Raw genomic sequence first — 19808 nt, 5'->3', positions numbered from 1 at the left:
GGGAGATACTGCTCTCATTGATGCAGGAATCAAGACTATGTGGGTAGAGAATGATGGTGACTGGCTAAATCACCATGAGATGAAAGTGAGTGATGGGAATCTGGGTGCCTGGCCAGGTGGAGTGGAGGAAAGTGTACTTGTCATGTTCAAATATCTGAAAGACAAGAACTGTGGGACTGCGAGAGAGGGCGGGGGCATGGGATCAGCTGGATTGGCTTTACATGTGGCCAACATAGTCCAAATGGCCTCTGCCCAGGTTGTGATTCTGTTAACCCTGTGGACAATCCTCTCCTCCATCAATACTTCAATGGACACTGGCCAGAGATCTCCAGACACTAGGCTGCCCTCAGAGGTCTCCAGAAATACTCATCTGGTTCTTCTTGTCTCTTGGAGTTCACCATGTGTCTTCTGATCAGATTTAAGGTGAAGGGGAACTGGTAAAAGGGACCTGAGGTGTACATTCTTCACCTTGTGCTGGTTCTGTGGAGTGAGCTGCCAGAGGAAGCATTGGGGAAGGGGGCAATAGGAATGGTTAAAAGATCATGTAGGCAGGTACATGGAAAGCAAAAGTTTAGAGTGATACGGGCTGAATCCAGGTCAAACTTTACAGAGTACGAGATCAACGGCAGGATTCTTGGCAGTGTGGTGGAACAGAGGGATTTTGGGGTGCAGGTCCATAGATCCCTCAAGGTTGTCGCACAGGTTGATAGGGTAGTTAAAAAGGTGTATGGTTTGCTGGTCTTCATTTGTTGAGGAATTGAGTTCAAGAGGCGCAAGGTAATGATGCAGCTTGACAAATCCCTGGTGAGTAGTGTATTTAGTTCTGGTCACTTCATTACCGAGAGGATGTTGATGTTTTGAAGAGGATGCTGAATACCAGGATTGTAGTTCAGGATGGACTAGAAGGGCCAAAATGGCCTGTTTCTGTGTTAAATGTTATAAAATATGTTTCATGAAGCAAGGTTCACAGAGCTAAGAGCTTTTCTCTTTGGAGCAATGAAGGTTGAGAGGTGACTTAATAGAGGTTTATAAGATTATGAGGGACTAAGATAAGGTGGACAGCCAGCATCTTTTTCCCAAGGGGGCAATAGCAAACTCCAGAGGTCATCTATTTAACGTGAGGGGAGGAAAGTTCGGGGTACATTTTTTACTCAGAGAGGATTGGGTGCCTGGAATGCATTACCAGGGATGGTGGTGGAGGCTGGTATAATAGGGACATTTAAACCGCCCAAAGGCTGAGAGAGAGGGGAGGGTTAGATTCATGTGGATTAGGTTTATATAGGTCAGCACATCATGGGCTGAATGGTCTGTCCTGTTCCACGTTGTGATCTAAATGGGACTAACTGGGTTGGCATGGATGAGTTCAGCTAAAGGCCCTGTTTCTACACTATAGAACCCTCTGATACTTGACCCAGACACAATGTGTCTTGGTGTTGCCCGGTACTGCAGGGTGTGGATCCCATTGCCCCTCCCTTGTCTTTGGTTATTGTATTAATAGAACTAATAGAACAAATAATCCTAGCACACCATTCAGTCCCATTCACCCACCCCCCCCCCCCCCCACCTCGATTCATCTCCTGCCCCACCCTCCTCCAGGTGAGCAGGTTTCGGTACACAGTGGCAGTCTGTTAAACCGAAGGGCAACGTGCATCACTTCCCAATGCATGGTGGAAACAGGGCTGTCTTACCAAACCTTCCTATTCCATGACGAGCAAGGCACTGTTACTCATGTCCTATTTACCAAGCTCAGGCCACACTGCTCACTGATACACACTGATAACAGGGTGGGGATGGGAACAGAGACTGCAGGGGGTGGGGGTGAGGAAGAAAAGGATGTACAAGGTAGGGGAGCAGGGTGGGGGATGATAAAACGAGGATGCAGAGATTGGGGAAGGGGAGAGGGTGTAGGGGATATATAGGGTGCATTGGGAAAGTTGGAGGTAAGGATGGGAATTGTTGAAGTATGGGGTGGGGGATGTGGGGAATAAGGAAGAGGAGTGGGGGAGTCAGGGTTCATGAGAAGGGGCAAGGGAATAGGGGTTCAGGGGGTGAGGAAAAGGTGTGGGGGTTCATGGGGGGGTGAGGATTCAGGAGGGAGTGGGGTTCAGGGGAAGTGGGGGTTAAGGGGGTGAGGATGGGGAATGGGGGCTCAGGAGAAGTGGGTTAGGAAGAGGAGTGGGGGTACAGAAGGGGAATGGGGGCTCAGGAGAAAGGGGAGTGGGGGTTCAGGGGAAGGGGTGAAGAAGGGGAGTGGGGGCTCTGGGGGTGGGGGGAGGACGAGGCAGCGGAGCCGCGGGAGGCCCCAATCTTGCGTCACCGTGCATGTGCGCTGCGTGGGCTTTGCTCCAGCGGGGACGAGCGCGATATAAATTTCGCAGCCGAGCGGCGGTAACAGGAGCCGGAGCCGAGAGGAACGGAGAGAAGAGAAGGTAAAGGCTCCCTTGTCCTATCCCCAACCCACCGGTCTCCCCCCCACCCCCAACAAATCCTGGATCCCCCCACACCCGGATCCCCCTCCGGACCAGCCGCGGCCGCTGTTTGAAGACGGTGGGAATAAACCGGGGCTCCGGGACGGCGATGCCCCCCTGTCCCTCTCACCCACCTCCTTGCACGTCTCCCCCTCTCCTCTCTGCCCGTCTCCCCTGCCCATGTCCCCTACCCGTCCCCTCCTTGCCCATGTCCCCTACCCGTCCCCTCCCTGCCCATAACTTCTCTGCCTGTCTCCCCTGCCCATGTCCCCTACCCGTCCCCTCTCTGCCCATGACCTCTCTGCCTGTCTCCCCTGCCCATGTCTCCTACTCGTCCCCTCCCTGCCCATGACCTCTCTGCCTGTCTCCCCTGCCCATGTCCCCTACCCGTCCCCTCCCTGCCATGACCTCTCTGCCCATGTCCCCTGCCCATGTCCCCTACCCGTCCCCTCCCTGCCCATGACCTCTCTGCCTGTCTCCCCTGCCCATGTCCCCTACCCGTCCCCTCTCTGCCCATGACCTCTCTGCCCGTCTCCCCTGCCCATTTCCCCTACTCGTCCCCTCCCTGCCCATGACCTCTCTGCCTGTCTCCCTTGCCCATGTCCCCTACCCGTCCCCTCCCTGCCCATAACTTCTCTGCCTGTCTCCCCTGCCCATGTCCCCTACCCGTCCCCTCTCTGCCCATGACCTCTCTGCCTGTCTCCCCTGCACATGTCTCCTACTCGTCCCCTCCCTGCCCATGACCTCTCTGCCTGTCTCCCCTGCCCATGTCCCCTACCCGTCCCCTCTCTGCCCATGACCTCTCTGCCCGTCTCCCCTGCCCATTTCCCCTACTCGTCCCCTCCCTGCCCATGACCTCTCTGCCTGTCTCCCCTGCCCATGTCCCCTACCCGTCCCCTCCCTGCCCATAACTTCTCTGCCTGTCTCCCCTGCCCATGTCCCCTACCCGTCCCCTCTCTGCCCATGACCTCTCTGCCTGTCTCCCCTGCCCATGTCTCCTACTCGTCCCCTCCCTGCCCATGACCTCTCTGCCTGTCTCCCCTGCCCATGTCCCCTACCCGTCCCCTCCCTGCCATGACCTCTCTGCCCATGTCCCCTGCCCATGTCCCCTACCCGTCCCCTCCCTGCCCATGACCTCTCTGCCTGTCTCCCCTGCCCATGTCCCCTACCCGTCCCCTCTCTGCCCATGACCTCTCTGCCCGTCTCCCCTGCCCATTTCCCCTACTCGTCCCCTCCCTGCCCATGACCTCTCTGCCTGTCTCCCTTGCCCATGTCCCCTACCCGTCCCCTCCCTGCCCATAACTTCTCTGCCTGTCTCCCCTGCCCATGTCCCCTACCCGTCCCCTCTCTGCCCATGACCTCTCTGCCTGTCTCCCCTGCACATGTCTCCTACTCGTCCCCTCCCTGCCCATGACCTCTCTGCCTGTCTCCCCTGCCCATGTCCCCTACCCGTCCCCTCTCTGCCCATGACCTCTCTGCCCGTCTCCCCTGCCCATTTCCCCTACTCGTCCCCTCCCTGCCCATGACCTCTCTGCCTGTCTCCCTTGCCCATGTCCCCTACCCGTCCCCTCCCTGCCCATAACTTCTCTGCCTGTCTCCCCTGCCCATGTCCCCTACCCGTCCCCTCTCTGCCCATGACCTCTCTGCCTGTCTCCCCTGCACATGTCTCCTACTCGTCCCCTCCCTGCCCATGACCTCTCTGCCTGTCTCCCCTGCCCATGTCCCCTACGTGTGCCCCTCCCTCCCTTCCCCTGCTCAGCACCCGCTCCGGGCCTCCTGCATCCTGCTGGAGGAGTTTACAGCTTCATCGGAGCCCCGGGCTCGATCCCGACCGCAGGCACTGTCTGTGTGGAGTTTGCACGTTCTCCCCGTGGGTCTCCCTGACTGTTCCGGTTAGCAACCACCTCCCAGAGTGTACGTTAATGGGCCATTGATGTGGAACGCGGGGGAAGTTGATGGGAGAAATAGAATGGAGGGAAGCAGGCCCTTAGGCCCAAAGTCCATGCTTGCAAGACTGGAACAAAACCTTTCCTATTGCATATACCAGTCCAATGCTGTGATTGTCCCTTCTTCCACTGCCCTCTGGCCTTTCCTATAGAACATAGTCTGTGCTGAACCATTCTTCTGCCTTGTCCCCCAGTCCATGGCCCTCCAGAGCAGTCCAATCCCCTGTCACCTTGAACTACCCTGGGGAAGTTGTGGTGTTCAGGGATTATCAGTATCCGTGCTTTTGTTGTAGGAGCGAGATGGAGACGGTGAGCGAGTTGATCCCCTTTGCTCGGGAGATGCTGAGCCAGCGACCCAACAGGAAGATGTTGAAGATTTATGCGGTGGGCACGGTGCTGACATTCTTCGGGGTGGTGCTGGGGCTGATGGAGACGATGTGCTACCCATTCACGTCGAGCGAGAAAGGGGAGCAGCCACCGAGAGTCTGCTCGGTCCTCGCTCGGCAGAAGCAGCTGCGGCAGCCGGCCGGGAAGGAAGCGCAGAGCCCAAGATGGCAGCGGAAACATGCCTCCTGACAGAGGCAGCGTGTGGGGCCGCAGGGCGGTCCCAATGACTGAGTCCATGATCTGTTGGAACCCCAGCATGGGGTCCTCCTGTGGGTCTGTTGTCTGCTGCTGAGCAGCAGTTGTTTTGTTACCCCCACCCTGGTCTCCTGGAAATGCGTTTTATACTGGTACATGTATATTTTCACATTCAATAAACTGGCGTTTTTAAATCGACTGTCAATACTTGTCGTAAAAACACATTGCTGGGGAAAATCAGCTGGTCAAACAATCTACTCTATATGGCAAAGATAGACGTTTTGGGCTTGAACCCTTCATCAAGGTGAGGACAAATATCAATAGACTTAACTTCATCGACTGCCTTTTCCCCATATCCCTTACTTCCCCTTTCACGTAAAAATCTATCCCAGCTTGTATTTACTGAGGTCGCCTCCACTGCTTCAATGGGCTGTGAATTCCATAGATTCATCACCCTCTGGGGAAATCCAGTTTCTCCTCATTTCTGTCCTAAATCTTCTACCCTGATTGCTACCTAATTCTCATCCCACCTCCCAGTGGAAAAAAACTTGCCTTCCTCTAGTCTAGGCTCCTCTCTGGACTCAACCTGGTGAACCTCCTCTGCACTGACTCCAAAGCCTCCAGTCAGAAGACCAGAACTGCACACAGTTCTCCAGATGCGCCCTACCAAGACCGTGTACAGTTACAGCAGAACCCCCTTGCTCTGAAATTCAATCCCTCCAGCAATGACGACCAACGTACATTTGCCTTCCTGATAGCCGGCTGTACCTGCAAACCAATCTCTTGCGATTCATAGTAACAGAACAGAAAAGACTTCTAATTTTAGTGGGGTCACTATTCTGTGAGTGTAATGGTCTCAACTCTCCACAGCTAACTGAAGAAGCACCATTACCACCACCCCCCCCCCCCCCCTCCCTGCCCTGGTCTTAACCCAGGAGAGATATTTCCTTTGTTCTATCTATCCATCCCACCACCACTACCTCTGTAAAGTCTCTCCTTTTACTCTCTTTGCTTTTGCAGTTCTGCCTGAGTGTTTCCAGCATGCTTTATTTTCAAACTTCCAGCATTTAAAAGAAATCTTTGCTTCTGTGTGACTGTGATGCAGTAATGGAGTCAAATTAATGGGATTTAAACATGGTCAATTTACAAATAAATTAATGACAGGATTGTCAGGGCATTGACTGGTTGGGAAACACTTGGCCCTCTGCTCCGATTCAGGGAGGGGAGCTCTGCACGCACACAAAGCAAACAACATTTGCCATGTTCCAGACTTGAGTTATTTCCAGATCCTTTTATGCTTGGTAGTTAGAACAAATACAAACCAGTTCACTGATCATGGAGTTTGAACTGTGATGTGAAGCCAGGAGACACAACTCCCCAAATTGTGTAAGGTTTCATGTTGGGAAAAGATCACATCAGGTCTTGCACTCGATTGGGAAATTGCTTAAATTGATTTAAAAATTGATTTTTTTATGAACACAAAGTAGAAAATTATTTGTTTTCTGTATCATTGCAATAAAACTTTGATATACTTAATGCCACGAGTAAAGTTTCCTTAATTCAGCAGAAGAGAACAGTTTGTGCTGTAATCTGTGTGTTGAGTGATCTGTCCCATGGGCCTGTCCCCATGGGTATCTGCCCATGGACACCCTGTCCCATGAGCCTCCGCTGATGCCACGTTCTGTCAAGGAACTGTTGGAGGAATAAAGTGAAACATCCCCTCTACATCCATCCTGTCGAGATTGTACACTTCAAGCCCCCTCAACCAGAATGAAGCCCAAGCTGCCCAACCCTTCCTTGCCTGACAGCCCACCCTCTGGGTAGCAGTTGGCGTAAACCTGCTCTTTCTAAAGATTCCTCACTCTTTCTTGCCTCTGATTGTTAGGAATGAAGACAACAGCAACTTCCATTTCTTCAGCCGATGATATCATTGAGTAAAGTGTCCTCCCTATGCACACTAAAACCGAGTTGGAAGTAGAAATTTTACCCTTTTGTTTAATATCCACATGTTCGTGGTGTATTGAATGCCCCAATACCTTTGTATATTTCTGGTGACATTTTCTAATTATGCATATTATTAGAGGAGCAATATCATTTCAGGCATAACACCATATAACCACTTACAGCACAGAACAGGCCAGTTCGGCCCTACTAGTCCATGCCGTAACAAATCCCCACCCTCCTAGTCCCACTGACCAGCACCCGGTCCATACCCCTCCAGTCCTCTCCTATCCATGTAACTATCTAGTCTTTCCTTAAATGTAACCAATGATCCTGCCTCGACCACGTCTGTCGGAAGCTCATTCCACATCCCTACCACCCTTTGAGTAAAGAAATTTCCCCTCATGTTCCCCTTATAATTTTCCCCCTTCAATCTTAAACCATGCCCTCTAGTTTGAATCTCCCCCACTCTTAATTGAAAAAGCCTATCCATGTTGACTGTCTGTCCCTTTTAAAATCTTAAACACCTCTATCAAGTCCCCTCTCAACCTTCTACGTTCCAGAGAAAAAAGCCCCAGTCTGCACAACCTTTCCCTGGAACTCAGACCCTGAAATCCTGTCAACATTCTCGTGAACCTTCTCTGCACTCTCTCTATTTTGTTTATATCTTTCCTATAATTTGGTGACCAAAACTGTACACAGTACTCCAAATTTGGCCTCACCAATGCCTTGTACAATTTCATCATAACCTCCCTACTCTTGAATTCAATACTCCGATTGATGAAGGCCAACATTCCAAATGCCTTCTTCACCACACCATCTACCTGAGTATCAGCCTTGAGGGTACTATTTACCACAACTCCTAAATCCCTTTGTGGCTCTGCACATCTCAATAGCCTACCATTTAATGTATATGACCTATTTAGATTTGCCTTTCCAAAATGTAACACCTCACACTTATCTGTATTAAATTCCATCAGCCATTTCTCAGCCCACACCTCCAGCCTTCCTAAATCACCTTTTAATCTACGGTAATCTTCCTCACTGTCCACAACACCACCAATCTTTGTATCATCCGCAAACTTGCTTATCCAATTCTCCACCCCTACTTCCAGATCGTTAATATATATAACAAACAATAGTGGACCCAGGAACTCCACCAGTCACCGGCCTCCAATTGGACAAACAATTTTCTATACAATCAGCAACAAATTTCCTTGCAGCCCCTGTTCACGAACTGCGTCAAACTTTGCTTCCTCTGGCTTTTAGCTGAAGGTCAGAGAGCCACAGCAAAGATAGAGAGTGGTTAGTCAGTTAATGGTGGTCTTAGTGCAAAGGAGAGAGATGTCCTGGAATGTAGACACAGTTTTGAGTGGAGATGAAACTTGTGGGAGTGACGTACAGGCCCCTCCAGTAGTAACCATGTCACAGTATAGAGTTTAAAGGAAGTAATAATGGGTGCTTATCAGAAAGGTAGAGCAATAATCAAGGGGGATTTTCATCTAGAATGGAAAAATCAAATGGATAAAGAGCCCGGAAGAGGAAGGTACAAATGTTTATGGGAGTTTGTCAGTGCCCATAAATGCTGAGGTCACCCAGAGTGGTCACTGCTCAGAACTGCAGTGATAAGCTGAGTGAAATGTATTTTTGGTTTGTGGGCAGACAGAATGGGTCCAGAATTTGTATTTTAAACGTCTAAGGAAGTGTAAAGTTCTCATTCTTATTACTCCCTGTACATCCACAGCTATCTGACCAAGTACCACTCCAACTCCATCCATAAATCCAAGCATGACACCTGTGTCACAGGCAGCATCTCGAACAAAGATGAGCCAAAGTACAGTCAAGGGACGTGTGGCTCGGGGCCAAGGTAACAGCCCCTCCCTCAATGTCAGCAAGGCCGAGGAGCTGGTCAGACTTCTGGAGTTGGGGTGGAACTCACTCCCTGGTCCGCATCCATGGTGCGGAGGTGGAGAGAGTGGGAGAGTGGACAATTTTATGCTCCTGGGGTAAACATCTCCAGTAACCTGTCCTGGACCATTCATGTCAGTGCAATGATCAAAAAAATCATCCATCAGCTCCTTTACTCCAGAAGGAAATTTGGCAGGTCGCCTGCATCCCTTACCAGATTCTACAGGTGCACCATTGAAACCATCCTGTTGGGACGGGAACTGCTCTGTCCAAGACCGCAGGAAACTGCAGAGAATTGTGAACATGGCTCAGACCATCACACACCCCTCGCCTTCGTAGAGGCTATCTATAACTCTTGCTGCTCCAGGAGAGAAGAAGATTCCAAGAAGATTCAAAGCCAGTTTCTTTCTCCTGTTGTCAGACTGCTAAATGAACCCTGATTAGTAAAATTATGCTGCCTTTACTCCGTACCAACTGATCTGTCTCTGTGACTGCACCTCACTTTATGCACTATGTATGAGATGTCTACTGATCTGCTCACAAAACAAACTTTATCACTGTATGTTGGTAGATGTGACAATAAACGACCTTGAAGCATTAAGTGCGAAGATGGATGTTGAACAGTGGGCTAGGCTGGAGGGTGTGAGTGGCCTTCTGCTGCTCTAGGCTTACAATTGTAATTTGGATGTAATCAGAAGTTTTCATTGTTGTAATGGAAATAAACTGCAACTTCATTTTGTAATGCACCTCCCTCCATTGTTCAGGAGCCATCCACAGGGCGGTCCCGCACAGAATGCCGTGTGCGGGACAAGGTCGGTTATCCACCCTGATGGGGAAATGTTGAGGTGTTGAGGGCCAGCTGGCTGCAGCTCAGCACACTTGACCACCATGGCTGTGTTGACTTTTTGTTCAATACCCTCTTCGTTGGTCAGGATTCAGACAGGAGACCTCAGTTTATCTGTTCACAATCAGTCCTTATCACACACACAAAGCATAGAATTTGTTCTTCCCTTCCCTTGTAACTGTAGCATGTAGTTGCATCAGCTGAGATGTCAATTGCTCCCATTAGAAGGTTAAAAAAAAGTTTTAAAAAATACAATGCTTAGCAACAATCCAAAGAAGCAGCGCGGTTGGTTAACGCAACGGTGTTACAGCGCCAACTATTGGGACAGGGGTTCGAATCCCACGCTGTCTGTAAGGAGTTTCTACGTTCTCCCCGTGTCTACGTGGGTTTTCCCCAGAGGCTCTGGTTTCTTTTCACTGTTCAAAACATATGTGGGGGGGGGGGTATAGGTTAATAGGGTGTAATTGGGCAGCACGGAAAGCCCTGTAACCGTGCTGTAGGTCTAAATTTAAAATTTAAAGAAGCAGGAGAAGTGCCTTGTGGTTGGTCGTGGTTCTTCCTTTCCCTCAGTGCCTGGTGAGTCTCCTCTCGACTGCCTCCTGTTGCATTCTGTCCAGCACTCCATGTGTGGTCTCACCAACACCTCGTGCCACTGGAACAAAGCCTCCCTGCTCCTAAACTCCAACCTCTTTGCCAGAAAGATCAACATGCCATTTACCTTCTTAACTACTTGTTGGTTTTACCTGCTGTAGTGTGGATAAAAGCTCACACTCGACTGGAGGGAGAACTAACGCTTTTATTAGCTTACAACATAGGTTGGGTTCATGAACAGGCTTCAGAGGGGTTCAGGGTTTAGGCACGAAATCAGGGTTATATACGGGTAGAAGCAAGACCAACTCCCTGGTGGAAAGGGTGAAATTGCTCCATGCCAACCCCACGTAAGCCTACGTTGAGTACCTGGATGGCAGGGAGGACACCGTCTCCATCAGGGATCTGGCACCCGCTGGAACAGAGGATCCATTACCTCCATTACCTAGCTCTTTTTCCCCAACCCCCCCGCCCCACCCGCCCAGGGCCTCAGGGAATCCAGTTCAGGAGAAGAGTGAACCCCACCTCTATTGTCGGAAATGAGCCCCAGCCCACTACCCTTCCATCACAGGTGGACCAGGAGACTCAAGGAGCCCAAGGCCCCCTGGTGCTAAGGTGCTCCAACAGGATCTCCAGATCCCCGGACCACCTGAATCTGTAAATAGTATCATAAATATTTCTCTTCTGTGTCTATTACCGGCCTCTGATCTTTGTTCTCTCCATCCACAGACCCTTAATTCTGAAGGAAGGGATAAATGTAGTGAACTGGGATTCACTAGAAGTGTCCTGCACTGACAACTGGTCCCCCCACCCAACTCCTCCCCTGGGAGCCCGTATATAACCCTGGTTTCCTGCCTAAACCCTGAACCCCCTCAGAAGCCTGTTCATGAACCCTACCTGTGTTATAAGCTAATAAAATGGTAGCATAGATAAAAGCTCACACTCAACTGGAGGGAGAACTAACACTTTTATTAGCTTACAACACAGGTAGGGTTCATGAACAGGCTTCAGGGGGATTCAGGGTTTAGGCAGGAAATCAGGGTTATATATCGGCCCCTGGGGGGAGGGGCCTGGAGGCGGGATCAGTTATCAGTATAGGACACTTCTAGTGAATCCCAGTTCACTACACCTGCAAACTTTTTATGTGTCCTAGCAACCACTTTTTTGGCTCATCTCACTGTCTGCAGAACCAAAGTGTAGCCTTGTGTATAGAAAATAACACATTCCAGCATAGTACTAGCCCTTCAGCCCATGATGTTATGCTGACCTATGTTAACCTACTCAACAAACGAAACCTTCCCTGCCTCACATCAATAACCCTCTATTTTTCTTGCATCCATTTGCCTTAGAGTTTCTTAAGTGCCCCTAATGTTTCAGCCTCCACTACCACCCCAGTCAAGGCATTCCAGACCCAACGACTCTCTATGTAAAAAATACTTACCCCTGATGTCTCCCCTAAACTTTCCTCCCTTCACTTGGTCTGGTAATGTTTTCAGAGGTGCACAGAACATTCCAGCAAAATACATGCCCTTCAGCCTATGATGTGCTGACCTATATAAACCGAACCTAACCCTTCCCTCACACCCATAACACTCCATTTTACTTGCATCATGTGCCTGTCCGTTAAATGACCCTAGGCCACAGCCATACCTGCCCTTTTGTTGGCTATGTGAAACGATCCTTGTTTCATACCTACTCCAGTACAACTCCAACTGTTACCACATTGACAACTGCATCAGTGCTGCCTCCTGCACTCCCTCGATGCTGCCTGACACCCAGTCTTCTCGATGTATTCCACCTGCTCCCTTAGAAAAGCAGTCATCACATTAAAGGACTCTTCCCCCATTCCCCCGCCAGCCACCTTCTCTTCACCCTCCTCCTGTCAGGTCAAAGATTCCCCTGTGTCAGACCACACAACCAGATACAAGGACAGTTTCTTTCCCACTGTTAGACTCCAGAATGAATGCTGCCTTTTCTTTGTTCCAACTGATCTCTCTCCGTAACTCTGCACTCTGTATTTTTGCTTGGGCGCCCGCTAACATTTTTACAGACCTTGACGAAGGGCTCAAGCCTGAAGCATTGGTTCTGTACCTTTATCTTTGCTCTATAAAGAACAACCTGCTGAGTTTCTCCAGTATTGTGTTTTTATTTCAACCACGGTGTCTGCAGACTTTCATGTTTCACTCAGTCCTGTGTTTTTACTGCTGTACTGTGAATGGGTTATCCAGTTAGATTACTTGCAAAATGAACTTCCTCACTGTACCTCGGTACATGTGACAATAAACTTGAACTTGATGCATTGGGCCATTTTGCATCAGTACAGTTCTTTTAAGTATCCCTGGGATAAGACATTACATGGGACTGTTGAATGAAGACATTTGACAGAGGTTTTGGAAATCACTTGGGTTTTGTGGTACAAGGACTGCTGTGTTTCCATTGACTGATCACACTGCAGTCACTTACCCAGACGACCCCATCACCTGCCACACCCGTGTCCTCTACCACCCCATCAAAGAACATGGCCAGAAACTGCAACCGATCCACCCCCATCTGGAATTTGCAGATGCTGAGGTCCAGTGCACCCTAATGTGCACCCATTCCATAACCCTCCAGACCTCTCCCATCCATGTATCAATCCAATGTATTCTGAAAACAAGAGTGAGCCCACATTAACCACATCAGATGGCAGCTCGTTCCACACTCCCACCACTCTCTGAGTGAAAAAGTTCCCCCTAATGTTCCTCCTAAACCTTTCCCCTTTCACCCTAAAACCATGTCTTCTCGAATTTATCTCTCCTAATCTAAGTGGAAAGAGCCGACTCGCATTTACTCTGTCTATACCCCTCATAATCTTGTAAATCTCGTTCAGATCTCCCCTCATTCTTCTACACTCCAAGGAATAAAGTCTTAACCTGTTTAATCTTTCCCTGTAACTCAACTCCTGAAGACCTGGCAACATCCTAGTCAATCTTCCCTGCACTCTCTCAATCTTATACTGATATCCTTCCTGTACTTGAACTGCACACAAAACTCCAAATTTGGCCCCACAACCTCACCATAACATCCCATCTCCTGTACTCGGTACTTTGATTTATGAAGCCCAAGATACCAAAAGCTCTCTTTACAACCCTGTCTACCTGTGATGCCACTTTCAGGGAATTATGTACCTGTATTCCCAGATCTCTTTGTTCCTCCACACTCTTCAGTGCCCCACCATTTACTGTGTACATCCTACCTTGGTCATTCTTTCCAAAATGCAACACCCCACACTTTTCTGCATTAAATTCTATCTGCCTATTTTCTGTCCTATTTTTCCAGTTGGTCCAGATCCCTCTACAAGCTTTGAAAGCCTTCCTTGCTGTCCACAACACCTCCAAGGGAATATCATGTCAGGCCCTTTATTCGCTGTAAGGCAGCAAGCACCTCCTCCTCTTTAATCTCTGTATATTCCATGAACTATAGCTGGTTACCCTTCCTTCCTTATACACTCTGCCAGTTTCCTGAGTAAATAATGATACAAAAAAAACTGTTTAAGATCTCCCCCATCTTTTGAGGTTCTATGCATTGATGACCACTCTGATCTTCTAAGGGACCAATTTTGTTCCTTATTATCCTTTTACTCTTAACGTACTTGTAGATACCCTTCGGGTTTACCTTCACATTATCTGCCAAAGTAACCTCATGCCTTCTTTTTGCCTTCCTGATTTACTTCTTAAGTATTTTCTTACATTTTCTATATTCTTCCAGTACTTCATTTGCTCCTTATTGCCTGTTCTGCTATACACCTCTTTCTTCTTAACCAGATTGCCAATATCCCTTGAAAACCAAGGTTCCCTCTGCCTGTTAACTTTGCCTTTAATCCTGACAAGAACGTGCAAACTCTGCTCTCAAAATTTCCCCTTTGAAGGCCTTCCACTTTCTGGACACATCCTTGCCAGAAAACAGTTTATCCCGATCCACTCAATTCCACAAAATTGACCTTTCTCCAATTTAGAATCTCAACCCAAGGCCCAGACCTTTCCTTATCCATAATTAACTTGAAACTAATGACATTATGGTCACGGGACCCAAAATGTTCACCTACACATACTTCTGTCACATGACCTGTCTGGTTCCCTTATAAGAGATCAAGTATTGCATCCTCCCTCATTGGTATCTCTCCAAATTGATTTAGAAAATCATCCATATCTACTTTCTTGGTAACCTCCTTGGGGGAATCAGCATTGGGTTAAGGTCACTGCCATGTTTCCTGCACACCCTAACCTTTTCGTGTAGTCCTGGCACAGTGGAAAAGGAGCTGAAGTCACACATCTTGTGCCTAAGGTTCTTTTTATTTAAACAGCTGCATGTTTTAAGGCGTGAAACCAGGGCAGTTCCCTCAGGCAGTAGGCAACAATGAAGTGTACCAGAAATCTTTTGCACTGAGGGGCAGAAGACACAGCCTCCACGGAAGACAAGTGTTGGTTGATTTTGGGTTTTTTTTTACAATTTGTTGCTCTCCCACTAATTCTTTCCGCCTTCCAAAAAGTGATAAAGATCTGACACATCGTGGGCCCTGCGACAGGCCACATCCGGCATGAGGCCCTTATCTCTGCCAGTGTGCTGTTGAGATAGAGCCTGCCACCAGGGTGTAACAAACTCAGAGGCAGGGTGCATGAAAAGATGCTTTTCGTTGTGATAGCTGAGCCTCACACATTGCACCAGAGCTCTGACACAGAACCTCTCCCCACAGCTTGCCGAGGTGCTTTCCAGGTGCGGAGTCGAATTTTTTGCAGATCAGCTCATGGTGAATCCACTGATGGAAGGGTGAAACCAAGCAGTCAGCTGTGTGAGGCAGGAAGAAGGCTACAAGTGAGGTGGTTTATTTAAAAATATATATTTCCTGTTTAACGTGCAATGCACTGTGTGTGTAGTGGCTGCTGCACTGGAACCTGAGATTCTGTTGCTCGCACTTCGACGTGAAGATCCAAGCTGCCCAGGATGTTACTCGATCCAAAGTTGGTGTGAATCAGGAGGCAATGTGGAAGTTGCTGATCCCTGGCTTGTAAGCAGTGCGCACGGACTAACTCTCTGAAGGGTGAGTCCACATTCCATGTACCGATATCTGGTTCTATATTCAGGTCGATCTGATGCATGGGTGACAAACAAGAAGCAGGTGCATGTGGCGAGGCCCAGTTGTCTCTGTAAGTCACCGGCATGAGGTAATGCGGCAGGACACCATTGAAAACCCGAATTCAGACACCAATCCTTTGTGACTGACTGCTGGGACTGAGGGAGAGAGAACATCAGAGGAATAATGAAGAGTTGTGTTCAAATGCAAAAGATCCAAATGGAAAAGAAACAGTAGCTTCAGTGAGTAATTGATTACACTGGCCCGAATCAACTCTTGAATGTTCATGTAATTTGTGAGTGATTGAACAAATTTTAATCCAAATTAGGATTCCTGTTGGACATTGCCATTGGGTCCATCTAATTCAGCCAGGGGCTTGAAAAATGCTCTCGCCATCTCATTAGCTTTGACGTATTTACATAGACTAGATCTACTTTCAAGTGCAGGGAGTTTGTGAATCTTGGGATATTTCTGCTCATCACAGATTATTGTTGCTAAGTTACAAAGGCATCATTCCCAGCGTGGTCAGCACGGGTCACCAGGAGGTCCACCCAGCCAGGATGATGGACGTCACTCCAAAGCGGGCTTTGAGCCAAGGCAGTTCAGGCTCGGCCAAGAAGAGGAGGCTGGTGGTTGAAAGTTATGAGGAGAAAGTCGAGCGGAGACACGAGAACCGTCAGAGCCTATATGGGCGAAACAATGTCACCTCATGCCGCAGTCCAGCAAGGCAGCGCCGTGCAGAGCAGAACTCGCGACAGGAGGTGTTCTTCAAACGGAGGAACCTGACAACAAGCGAGAAAGTGGTGAAGACAAAGTCTCCCAGGGGGATGGGCATGGTGGCAGATGACCTCACTGTCTCAGCCTCCACCACAGCCCCAGGTCAGAGTCCAGTGCCAGGTCTGCAGAATCCAACCACTGCCACTCAGGTAAGGCAATCTGCTTCAACCGATGCACAGTTCAGGAACGGGAAGGCCACTCAGTCCTTCACACGTGTTCTAGCATTCAATACAATGCAGTTTGATTTGATCTCCACCCTCCCTGTCTGCTTCCCATCTCATCCATGGTCCTACCTCCACGACGCTGCTTCCATCCCTCTCTGTTCATTGACTAAGGTTTGATGCAACTTAACACCAAGCCAAAAGATTGCGGGAGAACTCAGTCAGTTCTAGCACCTGGAAGTGTAGCTCCCAACAGTTCTGAGCTCGGGTTCCTGACCCAGAACATGAATAGGTTTCTCTCTCCACAGATGCTGCCTGACTAGCTGAGTTTTTCCAGCATTTCTTCAGGTTCCAGTGCTTCCCATTTAACCACTTTCCTGATGTCAGCTGTTTAGCTTGTCAACTTCCAATCCCCGATAGGGTTTGAACATGTTCCTTGCTACCAGCCCCTCATACAGTTACGCCCTGCTCTAATCCATCTCTCCAGTTTGGAATGAGATGCCCAACCTACAGTGAACTAACCAAAGTTCATATCGGTTTCCAGAGAGTGGAGAATGTTACTCCTCCGAACCCTTGACCTGGAGACGAAGGGAATGAGTTGTACCCATTCTCCTGGACAGAAGCTCTGGGCTGCCACACCTTTGTGTGGAGTGTGGATCATATTCGTGTTGAGAGAGGATGGAACCCTTACTGTCATGACTGTCCATGGTCTCATGCATTGCCAGACTGAGACTACCTGCAAATTGGAGGAACAACACCTTATCTTCCAACTGGGCACCCTCAACCGGATGGCATTAACATCCATTTCTTTTTCATTTAAATCTACCCCCTCACTTCTTCCCATCACCTTCCCCCAACTCCATCTCTCCCTTCCCTCTCTCCTTCCACACAGACAAGTTAAATTCTTACCTCATCCCTTATTATATCTAATTAACTCCTTTTGTTGGTCTGGATTCCTCCCCGAGCCGCACTGTCTGAATTTTAAGACTTTCTGAGATTTCCTGCTTCTGGCTTATTCTACTTATTCCTTGAAGAAGGCCTCAGGCCTGAAATGTCGACAATATACACTGAAAAGACCGGCTGAGTTCCTACAGCATTTAGGTTTTTTTTACTATAATCACACCATCTGCAGCCTATTGTGTGTTCACTGGGATCAATATCTACTCTGTTCACTTAATTTGCTCTAATTCTACTGTGAAACAGGATGAATAGGGAGGCTTTGGAAAGGGCACCAAAAAGCTGACCAGAATGTTGCCCCGAGTAGAGAGTATCAGTTCTAAAGAGAGGTTGGACAATCTTTGGTTGTTTTTTTCTGAAGTGGAGGAGACTGAGGGAAGACCTGGTAGAAGTTTACAATATTAGGACACATTGAAAAGGTAGACAGACAGAATCTTTTATCCCAGGGTAAAAATGTCACAGATGACTGGCATTTAAGGAGGGGTGGGGAGGAGAGATATTTAAAGGCGATGTGTAGGGCAAAATTTTTACACAGCAAATGGTGAGTGTCTGGAACAGGCTGTCAAGACAAATGGTGGAAAGAGATATTATTGTGTTTAAGGCAGTGGGTTCTCAACCCACATTTTCTACTCGCATACCATAGGATGCCATAGCTGCTCTGTGGTTAATAAGTGATTATTTAAGGTGAAATGGAAATGGTTAAAAAAAAGGTTGACAACCATTGGTTTAAGAAGTTTCTAGATTAACACGTGAACATGCAGGGAATAGGATAGTAAGATGTGTAGCCAGGAAGGTTTCAGTTTGAGTTTGGCATCATGTTGAGCAGAGGCGTGGGCTGTAGGGCCTGTTCCTGTGCTGTACAGTTCTGTTCTATGTTCAAGGTGGTCAAGGGTAGATTTGGCATTTGGTAAGCTTTTCCCCAGCAAGGAAGCAAGCCCGGGAAAGGAACCCACCTTTTGCCGAGCTGGGTCTCTATGCAGTAACTGTGATGGCCGTGTGAATTTCTTCAGAATGTCGGACAGTATTACAAGCCAAGTCTGTCCAATGTTCTTATACTGTTATGAGGCATTTCACAAAAAAATTTCACTGCTCTGCGGGACTTTTGATGAGATAAAATAATCTTTTCATATACTACTGAAAATATTGACTAATTAGATATTTTCCAAAACAACTGTAGCTTACAGCTTTGCAAAATTGAAGAACAAATTAAAGTTTTGTATACAGTTAACATAGCGAACAGAAGATTTGAAACAAATTTGTAAATAAAATTAAGCTTCAGAGTCAAAACTTTCTTTGTCAATGGGATTTTTTAACTCCTAACCAGTCCTGATAAGTTGAAGTAACACCAGAAATGTTTGCAATGTTAATGCCCATGATTTTGATATTAAAACAGAAAATACTCTGAACTCCCTGCAGGGTAAAACATGAAAGTCTGCAGACACTATGATTAAAGTGAAAACACAATTTTTGAGAAATACAGCAGGCCAAATATTATCCTTTATGTTGCAAAGATAGAGATACATAACCGGCGTTTCGGGCTTGAGCCCTTCGACAAGGTATGAGCAAAATGAGCCCAATTTGGACGCCTGCCTACATTTTGCACATACTTTGATGAAGGGTTCAAGCCCTAAACCAGTGGTTCTCAACCTTTTTCTTTCCACTCACATACCACTTTAAGTAATCCCTATGCTATAGGTGCTCTGTATTAGTAAGGGATTACTTAAGATGGTACGTGGGTGGAAAGAAAATGTTGGAAAACCTCTGTTTTAATTGTACTTAATTGACTCGTTATGTGCACAGTTTCATAACTCCAAAAGAAATGAGCCAATGACAATTTTTCTCAAGCAAAATATTTCAGTAACAATTGAGTCTAAAGCAGTGATTCTCAACCTTCCCTTCCCACCCACATCCAACCTTAAGCAATCCCTTACTAATCACAGAGCACCGATGGTACAGAGATCACTTAAAGTGAAATGTGAGTGGAAAGAAAAAGGTTGAGAACCACTGCTAAACTTTGGTTCTGTATCTTTATCTTTGCTATATAAAGTGCCCTGTTTGACCTGCTGAGTTTCTCCAACATCGTGTTTATCTAAGCTCCCAACATCAGGAGGTGTCTCTGGAGAGAGAAAAGCAAAGAACGTCCTTTCATCAGAATGGTCAGGCTTAGCAAGAGGTAACAGAAATCACAAAGTTTGTGATTGAATTATATTTTAAAGTCACCTTTAGGCAAGAAAGCAGAGCCTCATCTTTAAGAGAATCCACCTTGCAAAATTAGTGGAAAGACAGAAATGTTATTGGTTAAATGAAGGGGCAGATAGATTTGAATGTTGTGATTGTAATCTCAGATATTTTGAATCATAAAAGACAGAAGAGATGATTTTTATAAATTCAGCAAAAAGAGAGCCCAGACGGAGACTGAGCTTGAGTGGGTGGATCATTGCACAGTGATGTACACTTGCAGAGGGAATAACCAGTACTTGTCTATGTCCCAAAAGTCAGTGCACCTGGGCCCATTAATGAGGTTTT

The 19808-nt window shown here is 47.8% G+C and overlaps 3 protein-coding genes across 12 annotated transcripts in view; 2 read left to right on the top strand and 1 right to left on the bottom strand.

Annotated features, from left to right (window-relative positions):
* LOC138765252 (laminin subunit beta-3-like) overlaps nucleotides 1-19808 on the bottom strand; it is a 145810-nt gene that overhangs the window by 89799 nt on the left and 36203 nt on the right. The gene's annotated exons all lie outside the window — the stretch shown is intronic.
* g0s2 (G0/G1 switch 2) lies at nucleotides 2324-6532 on the top strand. The gene is made up of 2 exons (XM_069942263.1): nucleotides 2324-2429; nucleotides 4708-6532. The coding sequence occupies exon 2, from the start codon at nucleotides 4715-4717 to the stop codon at nucleotides 4988-4990; it is 276 nt and encodes a 91-aa protein (XP_069798364.1). The 5' UTR covers nucleotides 2324-2429; nucleotides 4708-4714; the 3' UTR covers nucleotides 4991-6532.
* Nucleotides 14914-19808, top strand: part of traf3ip3 (TRAF3 interacting protein 3) — a 31229-nt gene continuing 26334 nt past the window's right edge. The window contains exons 1-2 of one of the 3 annotated variants that reach the window (XM_069942279.1): nucleotides 14914-15354; nucleotides 15872-16313. In XM_069942279.1, coding sequence (XP_069798380.1) covers nucleotides 15948-16313 — 366 coding nt within the window. In that variant the 5' untranslated portion in view covers nucleotides 14914-15354; nucleotides 15872-15947. Of the gene's footprint in view, nucleotides 16314-19808 lie in introns of all 3 variants that reach the window. The other 2 variants (XM_069942278.1, XM_069942281.1) reach the window with 2 other exon arrangements.

Source organism: Narcine bancroftii, chromosome 5 (assembly GCF_036971445.1).
Source record: "Narcine bancroftii isolate sNarBan1 chromosome 5, sNarBan1.hap1, whole genome shotgun sequence".
Taxonomy (NCBI): Eukaryota; Metazoa; Chordata; class Chondrichthyes; order Torpediniformes; family Narcinidae; genus Narcine; species Narcine bancroftii.
Note: the sequence above shows the minus strand (reverse complement) of the source record. Positions and strands in the feature narration are given on the sequence as shown.

What these genes read in the sequence shown, in the direction of transcription:
- g0s2 (XM_069942263.1), top strand. Translation starts at nt 4,715, where the DNA reads ATGGAGACGGTGAGCGAGTTGATCCCCTTTGCTCGGGAGATGCTGAGC.